General features: G+C 36.5%; 1 protein-coding gene across 7 annotated transcripts in view; it reads left to right on the top strand.

Annotated features, from left to right (window-relative positions):
- SLC4A10 (solute carrier family 4, sodium bicarbonate transporter, member 10) overlaps positions 1–18908 on the top strand; it is a 356167-nt gene that overhangs the window by 270179 nt on the left and 67080 nt on the right. For all 7 annotated transcript variants that reach the window (XM_008590142.1, XM_008587567.1, XM_008588852.1 and 4 more), the window contains 4 exons: positions 6382–6482; positions 9477–9651; positions 10243–10376; positions 10779–11024. In XM_008590142.1, the coding sequence (XP_008588364.1) occupies positions 6382–6482; positions 9477–9651; positions 10243–10376; positions 10779–11024 (656 nt within the window). The remainder of the gene's footprint in view (positions 1–6381; positions 6483–9476; positions 9652–10242; positions 10377–10778; positions 11025–18908) is intronic.

Raw genomic sequence — 18908 nt, 5'->3', positions numbered from 1 at the left:
TATCTTTGCACTAATGATATTAGAAAAGGCATTATAATGCCTCCCAAAGTAATAAGAAAGAAACTGTGTAATTAATTTTATTTAGAGAAATTCAGTGAAAATATTAATACATTCATAGTCAGACTTTAAAAGTCATTGTAACACCATTTAGCTGTTCAAACATTAAAAGTAAAGTCAAGAATCTTTTCAAACTCCTTGTTTTTGAGGCAAATTGAGGAATGGGAGATTTAAATTTTTTTATTATTTCTATGAGACTGCTCAAATCAGAATTAATGCCTGGATTCTGGGTATTGAGAGGCAGTAGGAGAAGGAGCACTGAATTAATAATCAAGGCATCTGAGTTCTGCCATTTTTTTTTCTTTTTTTAAATTTTAATTTATTTTACTAATTGAATCAAAATTGATTATACATATTTGGGGGGTTCAGCATTGAGGTATGTTACTCAAATCAGTATTACTAGCATAGTATTAAATTGTAATTATTCTTTATGCCCATTGTCCAATCTCTCCCCATCCCCCTCTCTCTCCCCCATCCCCCCTCTAATTACCCTAGATTTCTGAAAGAATTTTCTCTCCTTCTGAAAGAATAATGGTTTTACTGTTGATTTGTTGCCTAGATGATCTGTCCAATGCTGAGAGGTGTGATCAGGTCCCCCAATATTATCATAGAGCAGATGCTTCTTCTGTCACTCTGAAATGGGTTTTGTGGAGAGAGACATCTTCTTCTTTTCTTTATCTCTGCTGGTGACTATCCTTGTGTTGATGCACTCCAGTGGTTGGTGAACCATCTGGGTGGTGGTCGTGGTGTCTAGCCACTGTTGCAGCAGTCATAGTTATTGTTGTGGCTGTAGTGGGCCACACACATGGAGGTGATATTTTTGGCATGCTCATTGGACCTGGCGGTGTGCCTGGTTGTGGGAGGGGTTCTGGTCCCCAGCTCCAAGGCCTGGGCACCCTGGTGGGGCCATGAGGCACTGGGAGTATGCCTGTTTCTGGGTGGGGGATCCAGTCCCTGACTCCATGCCTTGGGTCACCAGGTGGGCCATGAGGCATTGGCATGGTGTGCCTGGTTGTGGGAGGGGGGTCTGGTCCCTGGCTCCATGTCTTGGGTCACCGGGTGGGCCCCAAGGCACTGGCACAGTATGCCTGGTTGTGAGAGGGGTTTCCAGTCCCCTTCTTCATACCTTGGGTCCCCAGGCAGGTCCCTAGTTGCTGGCACAGTGTGCCTAGTTGTGGGAAGGGGGTCTGGTTACTGGCTCCGTGCCTCAGGTCCCCAGGCGGGTTCTGAGGCACTGGCACCATGTGCCTGGTTGTGGGAGGGGGGTCCAGTCCCCTTCTCCATGCCTTGGGTCATTGGGTGGGCCCCAATGTGCTGGTGTGGTGTGCCTGGTTGTGGGAGGGGGGGTCCAGTCCCCTTCTCCGTGACTCAGGTCCCTGGGAAGGCCCCAAGGTGCTGGTGCAGGGTGCCTGGTTGTGGGAAGGGGGTCCAGTCCCTTTCTCCATGCTGTGGGGCCCCGGACAGGCCCTGGAGCACTGTGAGTTCTGCCATTTTCTGTTTGTATGACCTTGAACAGATGCTTTGACCTCTCTGTACTGATGTTCTGTATCAACACTGTACAATAGAACTTTCTGCAATGATGGATATGTTCTATACTTATGGTGTCTAATAATCAAGCCACTATTGAGCACTAGAAATGTGGCTACTGCACTGAAGAACCAAATTTTCAATCTTAACCTAAATTTAAACTGACATAGGTAGTTAGTGGCTATCATATTAGACAGCATAGTTCTCTAAAATGAGTTTGAATTAGTGATATGCTCTGTTCTTCTTTACATTAATATTTTTAAAATGTATGTTGTAATTAAATAATAGTATGAAGCTATGTTTTCTTTCATTATATGGAGTAAAATGGATTAATATATATTAAAGACTTCATACTCATTTAAACAATATTTTACTCTATGGGATAATTTCCGTTAATTTCATTCTTTTAAAATGTTCAAATTGCAGCATTTTAAATAACTTTTCCTTTCAATTAAGAGGAGAATAATCTGTCACCTCAAGCAACACTGAAAAATATTTATTAGAACTTCGTGTTAGTCATTATAATCACTCCCTTATGTGTTTCTTCTACTTCTTTGCTTTTCTCTCATGCCATGTACTTGCTTGTCAAAACCATAACCCCACAAGAATCCAATTCTTTACTCTGTACCTGCATCGATGTAGCTGAAGCTGAAGGAAAACATAACTACACTGACTGGTGTCATAAATTCATGACAATATACTTCAAGGGGCCCTTAATGTTGCAAGTTCATCATACTGTATGATTCTTTTCTTAGTTCAATCATTCTAAGATCATTATTTCACACTTGTTCTCTCATTAAACCTTTAGTACATCCTTTCTCAGTCTCACTCTCATATGTTGACTTGCTTTCTTACTTTCCTGAGAATTAGAAACAATCAAAACAGAACTTTCATAGACTCCCACCATCACACCCATCCACCTGCCAGTATCTGCACTCACACACTCTGCCTTCTCATATATTGCTGTTTTTTCTGCATTTTTATGGCAGAGTAGCATTCCATTGTGTATATATATCACATTTTCTTTATCCAATCATCAGTGGAAGGACATTTAAGTTGGTTCCATCTCTTGGCTAGTGTGAAAGAACCATGGTAAGATCAGACTGCAGGTATCTCTCTGACTCATTGATTTCCATTCCTTTGAATATGTACCCAGTAGTGCGATAGTGGTCTTTTCCCAGACCTATGTTCTGAAGTGTTTCACCTTTGTTTTCTTCTACAAGTTTTATAGTTTCAGGGCTTACATTTAACTGTTTAATCCATTTTGAGTTGATTTTTTTATATGGTGAGAGATAGGGGTCTAGTTTCAGTCTTCTGCATATGGATCTCCAATTTTCCCAGCATCATTTATTGAAGAGACTGTCCTTTCCCCAATGTGAGTTCTTGCCTCCTTTGTCAAAAATCAGTTGGCTGTAGGTGCATGGATTTATTTCTGAATTCTCTTTTCTGTTCCGTTGGTTTATGTGTCTGTTTTTGTGCCAGTACCATACTGTTTTGATTACTATCACTAGTATATTTTGTAGTCAGGGAGTGTGATACCACCACTTTGTTATTTTTGTTCACGATTGCTTTGGCTATTTAGGATCTTTTGTCATTTCGTATAAAATTTTGAATTTAAAAAAAAATTTTGTGAAGTATGTCATTGGCAGTTTGAAGTGGATTGTATTGAATCTGTACATCACTTTGGGTAGTATGGTCATTTTGATGATATTAATTCTTCCAATCTATGAGCATGGGATGTCTTTCCATTTTGTGTGTATGTGTCTTCTTTAACTTCTTTTATCAGTGTTTTATAGTTTTCATTGTAGAGATCTTTCACTTCTTTGGTTCAATTCATTCCTAGGTATTTCATTTTGTTGTTGTTGCTGTTGTAAATGTGATAGCTTTCTTGATTTCTTTTTCTACTAGTTCACTGTTGGTATATAGAAATGCTACTGATTTTTGTAGGTTGATTTTGTATCCTGAAACTTTACTGAATTTGTTTATAAGGTCTAGTAGTTTTTTGGTAGCATCTTCAGGTTTCTGTATATATACAATCATGTCATCTGCAAACAGGGACAACTTGACTTCTTCCTTTCCAATTTAGATTCCCTTTATTTCTTTTTCTTCCCTATTGCTCTGGCTAGGACTTCCAATACTATGTTGAATAGAAGTGGTGAGTGTGGGCATCTTCTAATACTCTTAACACCTACTCCAATAAGACTTTTGCCCCTACCACTTCACTAAATACTTATATGAAGGTCACCAATGATCTCCACAATGCTAAATCCCATGGTCAGTTCTCAGCCTGCATTTTACTTAACCTATCAGCAGCATTTGGCACAAAGTTAATGACTCCCTATTCCTTGTTGGACTTGCTTTATCTGGCTCCCCAAACACCACATTCTCTTGGTTTTCCTCTTATCTTGCTGGTCACTCTTTCTCAATCTCCTTTGCTGGTTCTCCCTCTTCTCTCTGATTTCTTTACATTGAAGTGATGCAAGGTCCAGTACTTAGTCATCTTCACTTCTCTGTCTACATTCATTCTCCTGGTAAAATCATCCAATCTTATAGCTTTACATCCTCCTTAAAATTCATTTTCCACCTTGAACTTGAGAGTTACTTATCCAACTGCCTATCCTGTGTCTCCACTTTAATGTCTTATAGAAATCTGAAATCTAACATGTTGAAAGTTTGAACTGAATTGTAGATTGTCTCATTTCTGTGCCTGTATACATCTTTGCATTTATGATGTTAGAAAAGGCAATATCATGCTTCCTGAAGTATACAAAAAACTCTGATCTTTTCTCAAAACCTGTTCCATCTGCACCTTCCCACTTTGATTAACTGCTAACTACATCCTTACAGTTGATCAGGCCCCCAAAATGTATTCTTTTCTCTTATACCTGACTTCTATTCTGCCAGGAAATTCTGTTGGCTTGCCTTCAGTATTTGTCCAGGATTTTTCTTTTTCCATAGCTCTTAATTTTTCTAACATACTATTGAATTAATTTACTTATTTGTTAAATTGTTTATTTTCTGTGTTCCCCATTAACATGTAAGTGCCGCAGGCCTGATTTGTTCACTGGTGTATTCCAAGGGTTTAGCACTTGTTTGAAATATCAAAATACTTGTGTTTTCAAACAGAAAATACTTCTTATACTTTTTTCAGAATATTTATTGATACTGTTCATACACATTACTCTTTTCAAATGCCCTTTTTCCTTACTCCTTAAAGAAACCTGTACTTTAGAATGGTTAATATCTTGCATGATTTATCATTTACTTTATTAATATGTAAAGCCAAAGAGTTAACTTATCCAGTAAGGAATAGTTCTGCCAGAAGACAAATAATATCACTTTCTTTCTGAGACTTGTGGAAGCTATGAAATATTTCCATAAGTGATTGAGAAGTAGGTATTGAGGGCCACTCTTAAGTCCCTTTACTAATAATACACTCTATTTACTAGTAAAGGCAGTTTCTTCATCAGTTGACATATGTCTTTCTTATCTTTGAACTTTATTTCATTGTATCTATTCACATGCCTGGAGAAGCTGTAAAAATATTAAGCAATGAACTTTCCTATATCATGTGCATTTCAAAACCTATTTTTTTCATGTGTTAAAAACCTCTGTCATTCTATCTAAATACCCCATTGTATATAAGATCAGTTGATGAGTCACTTTTGTTCTTCACATTTATACTAATTTTATTTTGGAATGGCAGTCAAATAAAAATTTTAATTGTACCACTTAAATTTTTTTTATTGTTTTTTGAAACTCTTTTGTACACATTGGTGTACTCTAAGATCACCATAGGTAGGATTTTAGGTAGGCCTTTTTGATTTTTAAAAAAATTTCTGTCACTGACAAAAGTGGGCGGAATAGACCTATGGGAAAACAGTAATTACATAAACCTCAGTTAATCTGTCATTGGTTCAATTAGAAGCTTTCTTTTACAATAGTCTTTGGGTATCTATGAGTTAAAAAGACCATATTGGGCCGGCCCGGTGGCGCACTGGATAGTGCGCCGCTTGGGAAGCGCGGCGGCGCTCCCGTCCGAGGGTTCGGATCCCACGTGCAGACCGGTTCCCGCTCACTGGCTGAGCGAGGCGCCGGAGCAGCACCGAGGCTTGCGATCCCGTTGCCGGTCCCCGGTCCGGTACGGGGGCAACACTGAGGGTTGCGATCCGTTGCCAGACACGGAAAAAAGACAAAAGACAAAAAAAAAAATAAAAAAATAAAAAAATAAAAAAAATAAAAAGACCATATTATAAATTATTTCCTGGGTAGAATCACAGAAGGAAATATGTTTAAAAATAGAAGTAATTGTTAATGTTTATTGAACAAACTATGCCAGGCATGTAACACCACTATACCTAACACCTCCTCACCCTAACCTACTCCCACTCTGTTCTCTGTCTCCTTTTCTACTTCAATTTTTAAAATAAGTTTATTGTCTCTTTCCACTAATAGGCTTTTTCTTGCTCACCTTTGCGACTCTAGAATCCATAACAATGAGTAGCACACAGTAGGCACTCAACAGATGTTACTTGAAAGAATGAATAAATGCCCATCACCTCATTTAATTCTCTCAGCCACATTAGCAGATAGATATCTGTTGTTACCCCGAGTAAATGGAGGAGGAAACTAAAGATTTAGGAGGCTAGATAAGTCCCCAGAGTTCAAGCACCAAATAAGTAACAGGGTCAGGGTTCTTAGCTACTCTGCATATTGCTTCAAGGAAAATTAATTGTTATCGTTATTTACAATTAATACCTGAAATTAAAACAAAACAAACACAAAAACTTCCTGCAGGAGAAGAGGAAGATTCCTGCTGTACCAAATGGAACAGCAGCTCACGGAGAAGCGGAGCCCCACGGAGGACACAGTGGACCTGAACTCCAGCGAACTGGAAGGTTAGTGAAAATCACTTGTCTGGGACTTCAAGGACCAAAATGACATACCATTCTTGTCTGTCAGGAATTGCTATTTTGAAACCTAATTTATTTTAAACCTTTAAAACCTACACTTCGGGGGTAAAAATGCCAATTAATTTGATTTCTCCGAAGTTACTAATGATTGTCATGACTGTGAAACCAGAACAGTGGATACATCATTCCATTTTATTTTATCTAGTCTTTCATTTTTCTGTGCATAAAGTGCATTCACAGATTCTTAGAATGAATAAGAAAACTGTCAATTGACTCTTTCAAAACAGCCCGTTGAAAGCTTCAAGTTCAAGATGGAAATAAAACTAAATACCCAGATCTCGGTCTTGTAGACCCTATCTCATTAAATGCAAGTAGGATATATATAATGGTATTTTTTATTTTTATGGCTGTTATTTGAAAGAGCTATATAATTTCTTTTTCTAATCACACATCTTTGAAGAGATGAAAGCTTCAATTTATTTCTTAAAATGGGTTCTTCATGGTTTTTTGACAGCTTGTCTCTCTCCAAGCAATGTGTGAGCAGAAAATCAGAAACCCTTGGGTGGGTCTCTTTTCAGGGAATATGTGCCTACAGCCTCCGTTATAATTGAAGTCAATGCAAAGGCTTTGCAGGATTGGTGCTCTGTCCCCTCAAGGCTGTTTCCTGTACTGCTTGCAATGTGTCCTCTAGGCTGACTTTCCAGTTCCTGACAACTCTGCATTTTAATTCTCTTGTGTTCTTTCCCTTTATCTATGTTTTATCTCTGAGGAAATGTCCTTTAACGTCTTCCTCAGGCTTGATACCTAATTTGAAATGGTTTAAAAAACTTTTTTCTTTTCCCTTCACTGGAAGCTTTGTTACTCATCTGTTTGCTTTCATATTTTCAAATGCTGTCTTTTTATTTTTGGTGGTATTATTTTTTCTCTCTCTCAGGTGTAACATGCCACATAGTTTAGATCTTTTTCGAAGTTCACTTTTCCTTACTGCTTCCTAAATCCTCCCAGGTCACCAATATCCGGTATCTTCGCTTCTCCAGAGTTCTTCCACAGATTCTGTTGCTGGCATGACTTGAAGTACCCATTACTCATCTGCTCTCCCGGAGCTGCTGGTGTACATCTGGGCTGCTCTTGCACTGTTCTCTGTAATGAACTCCCACTTCTGGATTTAGATTTTTACTGCTAAAAGCACATTTATTACATAGTAATATAACAGTTATTCAGACTAATGTATGCTTTAATAAGTAATTAATTATAAAGCAGTGGTCTAATGTAAAGTGCTATCAAAACTAAAATATTAATTACAAAATAATAGCTCATAACCACCTCAAATTCTATTTGGGATTAGGTGTTATATAAATCATAGATAAATGTGTAAATAGACTAATAGAGTTAAACTGTTTTGCATTATGACTTTGACAAGTTAACAGATTATTCAGAAATGATGCCTAAAATAAAAAATATACATATATTTCACCAAACACAGGTAGAGGAACCTAAGGTGATCTTTGTGTGTGTGTAAATTTCACAGGTTCTCTGCAAGTTTCTCTGAGTTTAAAATGTCTTTTTTTTTTAACTGAAATTTTATTCTTCTCAACTCTTTCCTACTCCATATCCCTCTGATAAAAGCAATCACTAGGAAAACAGTTATTCTGTGCTCACATAATAGTAAGACAGTTATTCACATGTAACTATTATGTCTACATCATATCACAGAGATTTAAAATAATAGTCAAAATTTTCAGTTATCCTGGATATGTACATTTTTTAAGGCCAAACAATTTATTTCTCAAGAGAAAATCATTTTTCAGTTGATTCTAAGACTGTCAAATGAATACTCCTATTCATAAAATAAATAACAAAAGTTTAACATTTTTGTATAATCTAAGTATATTGAGCATACTGGCAGTATACTGGAACATAATAGGTTTTTTCACCAGTAACCTTTATGTAGAAACTTAATCATAGTCGTCTTCATTTTAATATTGCATTTTTATTCCATGGAGCACAAAGAACTTTCAGTAGTCAAGTGTTAAGTCTGCACATTATTATTAAATGTTCAAAGAATGAGAATATATATTTATTAATGCTCTCATTCCTAATAGATTAAAAAAATTAGTCCTCAAATTTTAAGCATCATTTCACAATTTAATACTCCCCCCCCCAAAAAAAAAAATTCTTTCAAGTGTTTAAATGTGGTTTTTGGATTTATTTGGAATAAATAAATTTATAACAAGTAAGGTCATTATTGTCTTGTGAATGGTAGATGTTGGGATATGTTTAAGCAATAGTGAATCAAAATTAGATTTATCAAGTTTAGTTATTATAAGGTCCCCCTCCTCTCCTAGTCTCCTAAAAATGAAAACAACTCTGGAATCTATCTGTTTCTACTAAGTATTACTGTTATCCATAAGGCTATTTCCATGTCTGTCTGGAATAATTTCTAGTAAGGGGTTAGGTTTTTTGGTTTTGGCCGAGAGTGTAGGCAACTGGAGCCACGATTAAACACTGCTTTTTCTCTCTAGGGTGATGTTCATTATTGCAGTATACAAAAAGCAGTTAACCCTCCTTCCCTAACTTTCTACTATGCCAAGCAGAATATAAACAATTAGAAAATTCTGCCAATAATTGAGGGTGGTAGGCCTGAGTTCAGGAGGAGTAGGTTGATGTAGAAATGGTACAGAGATTAGAGTAATCCTTGAATCTCATTATTTGAATTTTGATTGGTGAACAGCTCTGCACCTTGTTTGAGAGAACCTGGGTTTCTGATTGTTGACACAATATTTGATTAGGAATTGAAATAACATAGTAGTGCAAAGCTGAACCTGTAGATCATAATAATACGACATAGCAGGTTAAACTGGGTCTCACCTCTGCTGATGGAAAACGTATACTGTGACCTGGCAACAAAGCAGATGAGCATTTTGATTTGTGTGCTTTTTATATTTGGGTTTCACTATTGTGTTTCCCCCCCTGTCTTAGGGTTTTTGGGGGACTTATTTTAGATATCAAAAGAAAAGCTCCATACTTCTGGAGTGACTTCAGAGATGCTTTCAGCCTGCAGTGCTTAGCATCTTTTCTATTTCTCTACTGCGCGTGTATGTCTCCTGTCATCACATTTGGAGGACTGCTGGGAGAAGCAACTGAAGGTCGTATAGTATGTATCATGCTTTTCTCTGAACTTTGAAACTTTAATCCATTTTCATGATTCATAGTTACATTAGTGAGTGTTTTAATTTTGTACGAGGAGATATTTGATGTACAGTGTGGCAGAAAAATTTCATATGAATTTCCTGTGTGGCTAGTAGAACTGGTAATCTGGGAATTGAATATCTCAGAACAACTAGTTCTGAGTCTTAAATAAGGTTTTGATCTGATTCCTTGTCCCCTGCCCCCTAGTCCTAGGATATCTTTAGGCTCTGGTTCTTACCTCAAAATGGTCCATTTTCCATGAACCTGAACCATCTTTCTGTCTAGATACTAATCCTGAATATATTTAAACTTTTTTATGGGGCAATAGAAAGGTGAGATAGGAAAGTGGAGAGAATACCTCCTCATTTGCTACCATTCATTTTCTGCCTACTGTCAGCCTCTTTTCTCATCCTCCTATCCCACGTCCTACTCAGGGTTGCTAGGCTTTTCATGATAAAGGAGAAAGCACATACCCATGTATTTTAAACATTTTCTCCCTAGTTAAAGTGGCTGCCTGTACAGCTTAGGTAATGGAACCATTTATATCTCTACACAGAGTGCAATCGAATCTCTCTTTGGAGCATCCATGACCGGGATAGCCTATTCTCTCTTTGGTGGACAGCCTCTTACCATATTAGGCAGTACAGGACCAGTTTTGGTGTTTGAAAAGATTTTGTTTAAATTTTGCAAGTAAGTGTTATGTACTTTTGGCCCTTAGCCCCTTTCTTCTTCTTTACTGTATTTACACTTCTCCCAACATCACTGTTGGATGTCTGTTGGGAGAAGTGGAAGTAGCTGATTTGATTCAGTTTGTCATTTTTGTTTCTCCGTGGAAACAGAGAAAAAGCAAAAGATCTGTGTATAATGTTATGTAATATAAAAAATAAGATTCAGTTCTAAGCTCTGAAAAAACCCTTTTAGTTTTGTCCCCTTAGACATTCCCCTTAGACAAAGTCTTGAGTTTAGGTACTTCTGGGATGTGAAAGTTTATTTACTTTCACTTCCTGGATTAGATTTATTTCCATTTATTTAAATGGTGGCAAGCTGTTAAATGACCTTCTTTCCACTGTTCTTTCCTTTTCCTCCTCCTAGAGAATATGGGCTGTCATATCTATCTTTAAGAGCTAGTATTGGACTCTGGACTGCAACCCTATGTATCATACTTGTGGCCACTGATGCAAGCTCCCTTGTCTGTTATATCACCCGTTTTACTGAAGAAGCTTTTGCTTCTCTTATTTGCATCATTTTCATTTATGAGGCCCTGGAGAAGTTGTTTGAACTCAGCGAAGCATATCCTATCAATATGCATAATGATTTGGAACTGCTGACACAATACTCGTAAGTACCATTTCCCCTGTTGGCTGTGGGGCTTTTCTTTTCACAAATATTTCCATTGTTATAACAAACATTAGGAGCTTACTCAGCAGAGAGAAGGCCTTAAATTGATTCATGACCTAAATCCTGGACTCTCAGAGTAGAACAGGGTTTTAAAAGTCATCTAATCAGCCACTCATCTGATACTTGAGTTCTCATTATATCATCTCTGCCAAGAATCTTTTTAATGTTCTTGTCAAGTATTCCCTAAATAAATAAATAATGAACTAAGTCTGTTTTAATATACAAAGATTTTGCTTTTGAAAGATACATATTATTTTGTTTTTCCTTTTAGGTATTTTTAGTTTATTATAATCCAAAGAAAATTTCATTACTATGATTTCAGATTTAGAGCAGTGAGGTAAAGAAACTCATTGGGTCTAAATTGTATTAACTTGATGTTTGAAAGTATGCTACAAACAAATAAAAATCACTGAATTAAATTTAATTTTGTTTTTGGAGCTTGTGACATTTACGATGGAAATATTCAGGTATTACTTGTTGAAGGTGATATTACAGTTTAGGATTAAAGATGAGATGGGACTGACTGTTCTTTCTAGTTTTGGTATGCCAGCAGTTTGTGATTTCTCTAAGGCTGTGTCTGCAGAGTTATAGCCTGGCCATTAAATGACTCTTTTATTTGTTGCATTTATGTACAGGTTTTTATACAGCAAATATTTAAAGCAATATGCTCTTTATGAGACCATTATAACCTCTGGATTAACCACTAATGCTTTCCCTGTAAACTGCTTAGATATGGTTTCAAACCCTTTGAGATTTTAAAAATACTTGTTGAAAGTTGAAATTGTTGAAATTAGACCAAAATAGCACAATGTTATAGTTTTGTTAAGAATGCTGAAATGATCCAATATTGAAAATAACATGATTTTTGGTACTTTTACTTTTCTTTGGTCTTTAGAAATAGCTTTAAACAGTGCACCCTTATTTTTGGAAAAATCAAGGTGGAAATATGATAACTTTTCCAGAAAAAGCAAATAGTAAGAGTGTTGTGAACAGGGTTAAGAGGGGAATGAGGGTGAGTACCAGAAATGCTCAGAAAGCAGGCTGATGGGAAGAACAGGTTGATCAGAACCAGGGGTAACATTGATACATGCCTTTTCATTTATCTTTACTTGATAAGCGGAAGTGTCAAGTAATTTGGATATCCTTGCTGGGATACATAATTATCTCTGGTTGGATTTTCAAACCCACTACATGCCAGGCCTACTACAGTAGGTGCTATGGAAGTCATGATAAATAATATTTTGTTCTCAGTGACCTTTCAGTTTAGTAGGGAATGTAGACAGACAACATAACGAGATGAATGCTGTATTAAAAGGTTGGTACAGAATGCTATGATACCACATCAGAAGAGCAGCTAACCCAGATTTGGGTTCAGAGAAGGCTTACTGGAGGAAGTGACATGGAACAAAAAAATCAGTAGGGGTTAGGAAAGTGCTGAGGAATAAGGCAGGAAAATGTTTCAGACAGAAGGCATGTACAGGCCTGGATGCAAGAGATTTGTTAAAGCTTTGAAATATTTGTCCAAAGTCATATAGATAATTAGTGGTAAAGCAACAAATGAAATGCAGTTTTTATTACTCTGATGTAATTTCAGTACACTGATGGGTTCAAATAAGCTGTCCAAAAGAAATGGTGTAGAACAAATAACAAAGTAAAAACAAAACTATTCTCTTCAAAGTGGTGAGAAGGCACCAGTTGCTCACCCTTCCACCCACTCGCGGTGGCAGCTTCTTAGGCATGTCAGGCTGAGGAACACAGTTTGAAATCTCCTGGTTGAGAAAGAAAAAGACTGGAGAATCAAGGACTGAGACCTGGATTATGTTCAAGCTTAAAAGTAGAAGAATGAAAAAGTGCAACGAATAGATTTAAAAAAAACATAAAAATTAAAATGAAAAATAAGCAAGAGGCATCAAAAAAGGATAAAACCATAGATAATGTCAGATCATAGAAGGCAAGTGACAAGAATGTATTAAGAAGTCTTTAGAGAGGACCGTGGTATGGAGATCAAACAGAATAAGGAAAAGGGTTTTGATTGTTACCCCACAAACAGGTATGCATATAAATTAAAAAATTTTTTTAAAAAGAGATCATTGGTTAATTTTAGGAAACAGTATTGGTTTGGGAGAGGAGGGGAGGCAGGATGAGAAGCAGTTTGCAAAAAATTAAGAAGGCAGTAGATGGTAAAGACATAGAGAAAGTATGCATAGGCCATTTTGCTGTCAAAGAAAGTGAAAAACGGAATGGTTGTTAGAGAGGGCAATGAGATCACGAGAAAGGTGTTTGTTATAGAAAAAAAGCTGTGCATGTTTGAAAATGAGGAAATAGAGACAGAGGAAAGAGAGAGGTAAAGATGATGGTAAGAGAGTGGATAAACTTGGGATTGCAACCTCCCACAAGTCAAAAAATAATGATATCAAGACCAATTGTGGGGTTAAGTAAGACAAATGCTCAGAGGATAATTTGAGAGCAAAAATAGCTTTATGTGTTTGTGATTCCTGCCTGTCATGGTGCTCAAAAGAGGAGTGGTACAGGTCCTGACTTTCTCCACGTTTCCACCTCTGCTTTTGAAAAAGTGATCTCTACAAGTTTAAGTTTTACTTTGATCAATGTGGGCATCTGAAATCTAATTATTTGAAGTCTGAGCGCAGATGTGTGCTGATCACGGTATTCCATTGCCTAAGTGCCCTTCTCAACCAAAATTAGGGAGGTAAAAGGATGGAAAGACTGGTTCATCCTGATGGGCAGTGAGGTTTTAGTGTCATCTGGCACCTAAGATGGGTGTAAGAGAGACAAAATAACAGCCTCCTTGGGAAATGTGGTGCTGACCAGACACCCTTATTCTGTTGGTTCTTCGTTTCAGTTTTCACACCATGATTGCCTGGCCTTTAGCACCACTCATGTTGTGTATGTGAAACTTATCAGGTATTGCCATTACTTGATCTTTGGAGAAGTAAAAATCAATCTTTCTGCTGTGCCTATAATGCATATATTTATTGGCATATTTTAGGTATGTGCATTAATGAAAATAAACGTGATAGCTAATAACAGCTATTTTAGTGTATTGTATAACCTCACATTTTTGCACAAAACATGTATTCTGTTTCATGAAGTCCACATGACACTTCCAGTGGCTTTTTTGTTCTTGTCACTGTGACCTATTCACACTGATCAGTTTTTAAGTGTCATTATACTGATGCTCACCTAAAATTTTTTACTTGAGATGTTGGTGGCCTCATGCTTTCACAGGTTTTATTAGAAAAATTTTTAGAAAATATTATAGCTAGGATATAATCAGCTGAGATTGCAATCTTTGCAAACTGAATATGCCTATAATTCCACAAATTTTTTTCGGGTGTAAGACATTAGAAAAAAAAAGCCACATGTTTAGAATCTACATTTCAGATATGGGTCTCCTATATTCAAATATCTTTAAATTCATAGCTTACCAACCAAATAACAAAATGTCTTTGATTTGTAAAATACTTTTCTAGCTCCTCTGGCATCCTAACCTTATAATGTGGTAATATGTAGACCTTATATTTGAAGATACAAGCTTTCCTTTCATTGTGCCAAGAACAAGTGTCAAGATAATCTATTTAGTTTTGAGAGTATATACATTATAGCAGATGATCAAGCTGAATATGTCAAGTTAGAAATAAGTAATGAGTTTGTGGGAATAATTTTTTTCTTGGTTGCTTTGATTTTAAAAATGGCAAAAATAGAATATTCTGCTTGTGTGAGATGAAATGTTCCTTCAACGTATAGTAATAAGCTAAAGTTCTCAAAGGTGGCAGGCTAAAGAAAGATTAAGGATGTATTAATGCTTTGCACTTAGGTCAAAGTGAAGTACAGGGTCTGACTATTACTCTACTTTCTGACATATATGTAGACCAGAGTAAAATAAAATATGATTACGAAGGTGTTGATGGTTATGAAAAATCTTTTTGCTTTTATTTTTGTTTTCTATCTTTTTTTCCAACACCCAACCTTATACATAATGCAGGACAGTGATCTATTCTGAATAAATATTATCAACTGACTGATATTATATAGAATAATGTCTTCTTTCTCATTTCCTCAACTAGATTTGAACCTCCTTTAAAGTAAAAAACATGCAAGAGTTTAATTCCCCATAATCTCAGCATAATACTGGTTAAGTGAAAGTTAACATATATTGATTAACTGAACATGTTGCAAAATAATTGACATCACCTTACCAAACTTGTCTGATGAGTAAAGACAATTGTGCTCATTTACATTCTCTTTAACACTACTCTTAAAGACTTCAGCTAGAAATTTTGAATAAATTTGACATGTTATGAGAATCTTAATATGGGATAAAGATGTTCGTATAAATCTGGATCCATAAAACTAGCTCTGATTGAAAATTTAGACAGGGTGTCAACACGGTGGAGAAATGATTTGGAAGAACCCATAGAAGCAGGACTGTAACTTACAGCAGAACTGCAAAAGTTCATCAGAGATGTGGAGAGAAAGAAGATGAAAGGGAAGTATTCATAGCTCATGGAACTTTTAGCACTCACTAGTCAAAATTTAAAGAATAAAACGGATTTAGAGAAACCTTTGTTTCAACTTTTTTTAATCATGTTTTTTTGCTGCATGTACATTTGACTAAACTTATCCAGAATTACTTGCAATGTAACTTTGCAATTCCACCCTAAAAAAAAAGCTGATTTTAAGAAAGTAAATTACCTGACACCTTAGAATCAAATTAATACAATGGTAGGCACTCAATAAGTGATTATTCAATAAATGAACTTCTAGCAACCTACTTTGTTTTTGATTCTTAGTGTATTTGCTATTCTTGTTTTCTGTTCCTGCTTTTAAACTAAATTCTTATTTTAATGGTAAAGTTTTGTCTCCAGTAGCAGTAGCATCCAATATAATAGTATACTATTTACCTGTTTTTTTCTCACAGTCCCTAATGGAGTATGAGCCATTTGTGGACAGAATTAGTGTCTCATCTTTCTACCTTCAGAGAGGTAGGGGATTTGGTAGATACCAGTAAACCTTTGTTAAGTGTCTTTCAACAATGTTATTCTTCATATCGACTTTCTTTTTTTCTTTTTTTTTTATTTTGTCTTTTTGTCTTTTTCCGTGTCTGGCAACGGATCGCAACCCTCAGTGTTGCCCCCCGTACTGGACCGGGGACTGGCAACGGGATTGCAACCCTCGGTGTTGCTCCCGCGCCTCGCTCAGCCAGTGAGCGGGAACCGGTCTGTATGTGGGATCCGAACCCTCGGGCGGGAGCGCCGCCACACTTCCCAAGCGGCGCACTTATCCAGTGCGCCACCGGGCCAGCCCCTTCATATCAAATAGTAGACTTTCAGCTACTATTTTCCTTTTCTATAACTATTATTTTGAATTACAGATCTTAAATAGAATTATCTTTTATACTTTTTTGTGAAATAGCTATGCACAGGCAACAATTTACATGGGCGCTCAATATAGGAGGAAGGGAGCTAAGCAGGTATTGGTAGTTTCTTGATTTCTTCTTTAAAGATGTATTGAGGGGCTACAAGTTATGTGGCCATATTTCAGTGAGTTGTGGTGACTTTTCTCAGAAAGTTCACAATCTTTAAAGTACTGATCCCATTTCTTTTTGCTTCTCAAATTGACCTAGATTTAAGCATATATTCTGAAATATTTAAGGTGGAATATGGTAATGCTTTAATTTACATTAAAATACCTTAGCACAGATACTGTGGTAATATGTGTTTGTTAGGTTAAGTTACAAGCATGGGCAACTAGAATTCGGATCAGGAATTCAGACTACAGGAGTGGGTAGCTGGCATTAAAGCAGAGAGGCTACAGTCAGAAAAGGCTACTACAAACCCTGGGGCTATTACCCACATCTCATGAACATGGAGGATTTTCTGAGTGTCAGAAATGGATTTTCATTAGCAAAATTACTGACTTGTTAATCAGTATACTACAATGCACTGGTAAAATTAAAGTTAATCAAGACATGTGGATCGAATATGATATCACTACTCTTGCCATAAGAAGTTACAAGAATTTAGCAAGTGGACCATGTAGTCTCAACTCCTAGAAATGCTACTCAAGACTTAATTCATAACTGATCCTGTGCCCAGCCATTTTGGTTACTAATGTCACTAAAACAGTACCAGAATCCTGCTTATGGAATATTGTCATATCAGCTTTGAATGAACCCTTCATGCAAGATATAGTCAAAGTACCTAAAATAAGAAAACAAGAGCTTCAGTGAGCTGATAAAAAAGGTTATAGGAAATGTTTTGCCCATATTTTCCAATAAATGTTTGTATAATATATATGTCTGTGTATGCAACTGAAAACAATGCTTCTCAGCTTTGCCTTTTTAAGATATGTTGGAGCATAATTTGCTTATAGTCTCTGAGATCATCTGAGTTCTCAATATTTCTTTTAATAGCTGGAATTTTAAGATGTCTTTTTTTTAAAAAAGTATTTGTTTTCTTTGTTTTGTTTTTTATTGAAATGTAATCGATTGTATGTATTTGTAGTGTACAGAGTTGAATATACCTGTATATTTATTGTATACAATGTGTGATGATCAATTCAGTAGGATTGCCATATTCATTACAAAACATAATCATTTCATCGTGTTGAGAACATTCTATGTAATCTCTTCAAGTCATTTGATAACATGAAGTAAGTTAATGTTACTTATAGCTGCCTAGCTCAACTGTAAATCAATAGAACTTATTTTTTCTAACTATTTTGTGTCTGTTGGGCTGGATCATAGGCCTTTTTACCCCGTCCTGTGCAGTTCCTGAGCCAGGTAGTCAAAAGAAAAACCAAGCACTCGCCAGCAAGTGGACATGCTTTATTCTTCAGACACGAGCTTCACCAACCAGCGGTTCCGATCTGCTGCCTTCCATGCTAAAAAAGTATACAAAAATGGCAACAAGCCAAGTGGTACATGGGCACACGTACACACTAACTCTACTCTTATGTAACTTATTTACAATGGATCTGCTGAATCATACGCAGCCAGATATGAGGCGAGGGGGCCTGACCAAACCAACTCCACTTTCCTCAGTGTCCATTAACCGATTTTTCACTACCTTTTCCTCCTCCCCCTTTCCCACCTCCAGTAACCAGTTTGTTCTCTCCTTCTGAAAGTTCAACATATTGTTGGGCTTGTTGTTTGTTTCTTTCTTCTTTCTTTTGTTTCTTCCTTCTTTCCACCTTTCTTTCTTTCCTTCCTTCCTTCTTTCTTTCTCTTATTTATTTATTTTTAGCTCCCTCTTATGAGCGAAGACATGCAATATTTCTTTCTGTGCCTGACTTATTTCACTTAATTTTCTTCAAGCTTATCCATGCTGCTATGATTGGCAGAATTTCATTCTTTTTTTATGGCTAAGTGGTATTCCATTGTGTATGTATATCACATTTTCCTTATCCAGTCATCTGTTGATGGACTTTTACATTGATTCCATATCTTAGCTATTGTAAATAGAGCTGTGATAAACATGTGGATGCAGATATCCTTTTGACATGATTTCCATTCCTTTGGGCATATACTCAGTCATGGGATTGCTGGACTCTATGGCAGTTCTATCTGTAGTTTGATAAACTTCCATACTGTTTTCTATAGTGGCTGTATGAATTTAAAGTCCTACCAACAGTGTAGAAGGGTTCCCCTTTCTCCATGTCTTTGCCATCATTTGTTATTCTCAGTCTTTTTGATAATAGCCAGTCTAGCTGAAGTGAGATGATAACCCAGAGTGGTTTTGATTTGCATTTCCCTGATGATTAGTGATGTTGAGTATTTTTTCATGTACCTGTTGGCCACTTGTA

This window comes from Galeopterus variegatus, unplaced genomic scaffold, assembly GCF_000696425.1.
Source record: "Galeopterus variegatus unplaced genomic scaffold, G_variegatus-3.0.2 Scaffold1, whole genome shotgun sequence".
Lineage (NCBI taxonomy): Eukaryota > Metazoa > Chordata > Mammalia > Dermoptera > Cynocephalidae > Galeopterus > Galeopterus variegatus.
The sequence above is the reverse complement of the archived record's forward strand: the minus strand, read 5'-3'. Positions and strand labels throughout refer to the sequence as shown.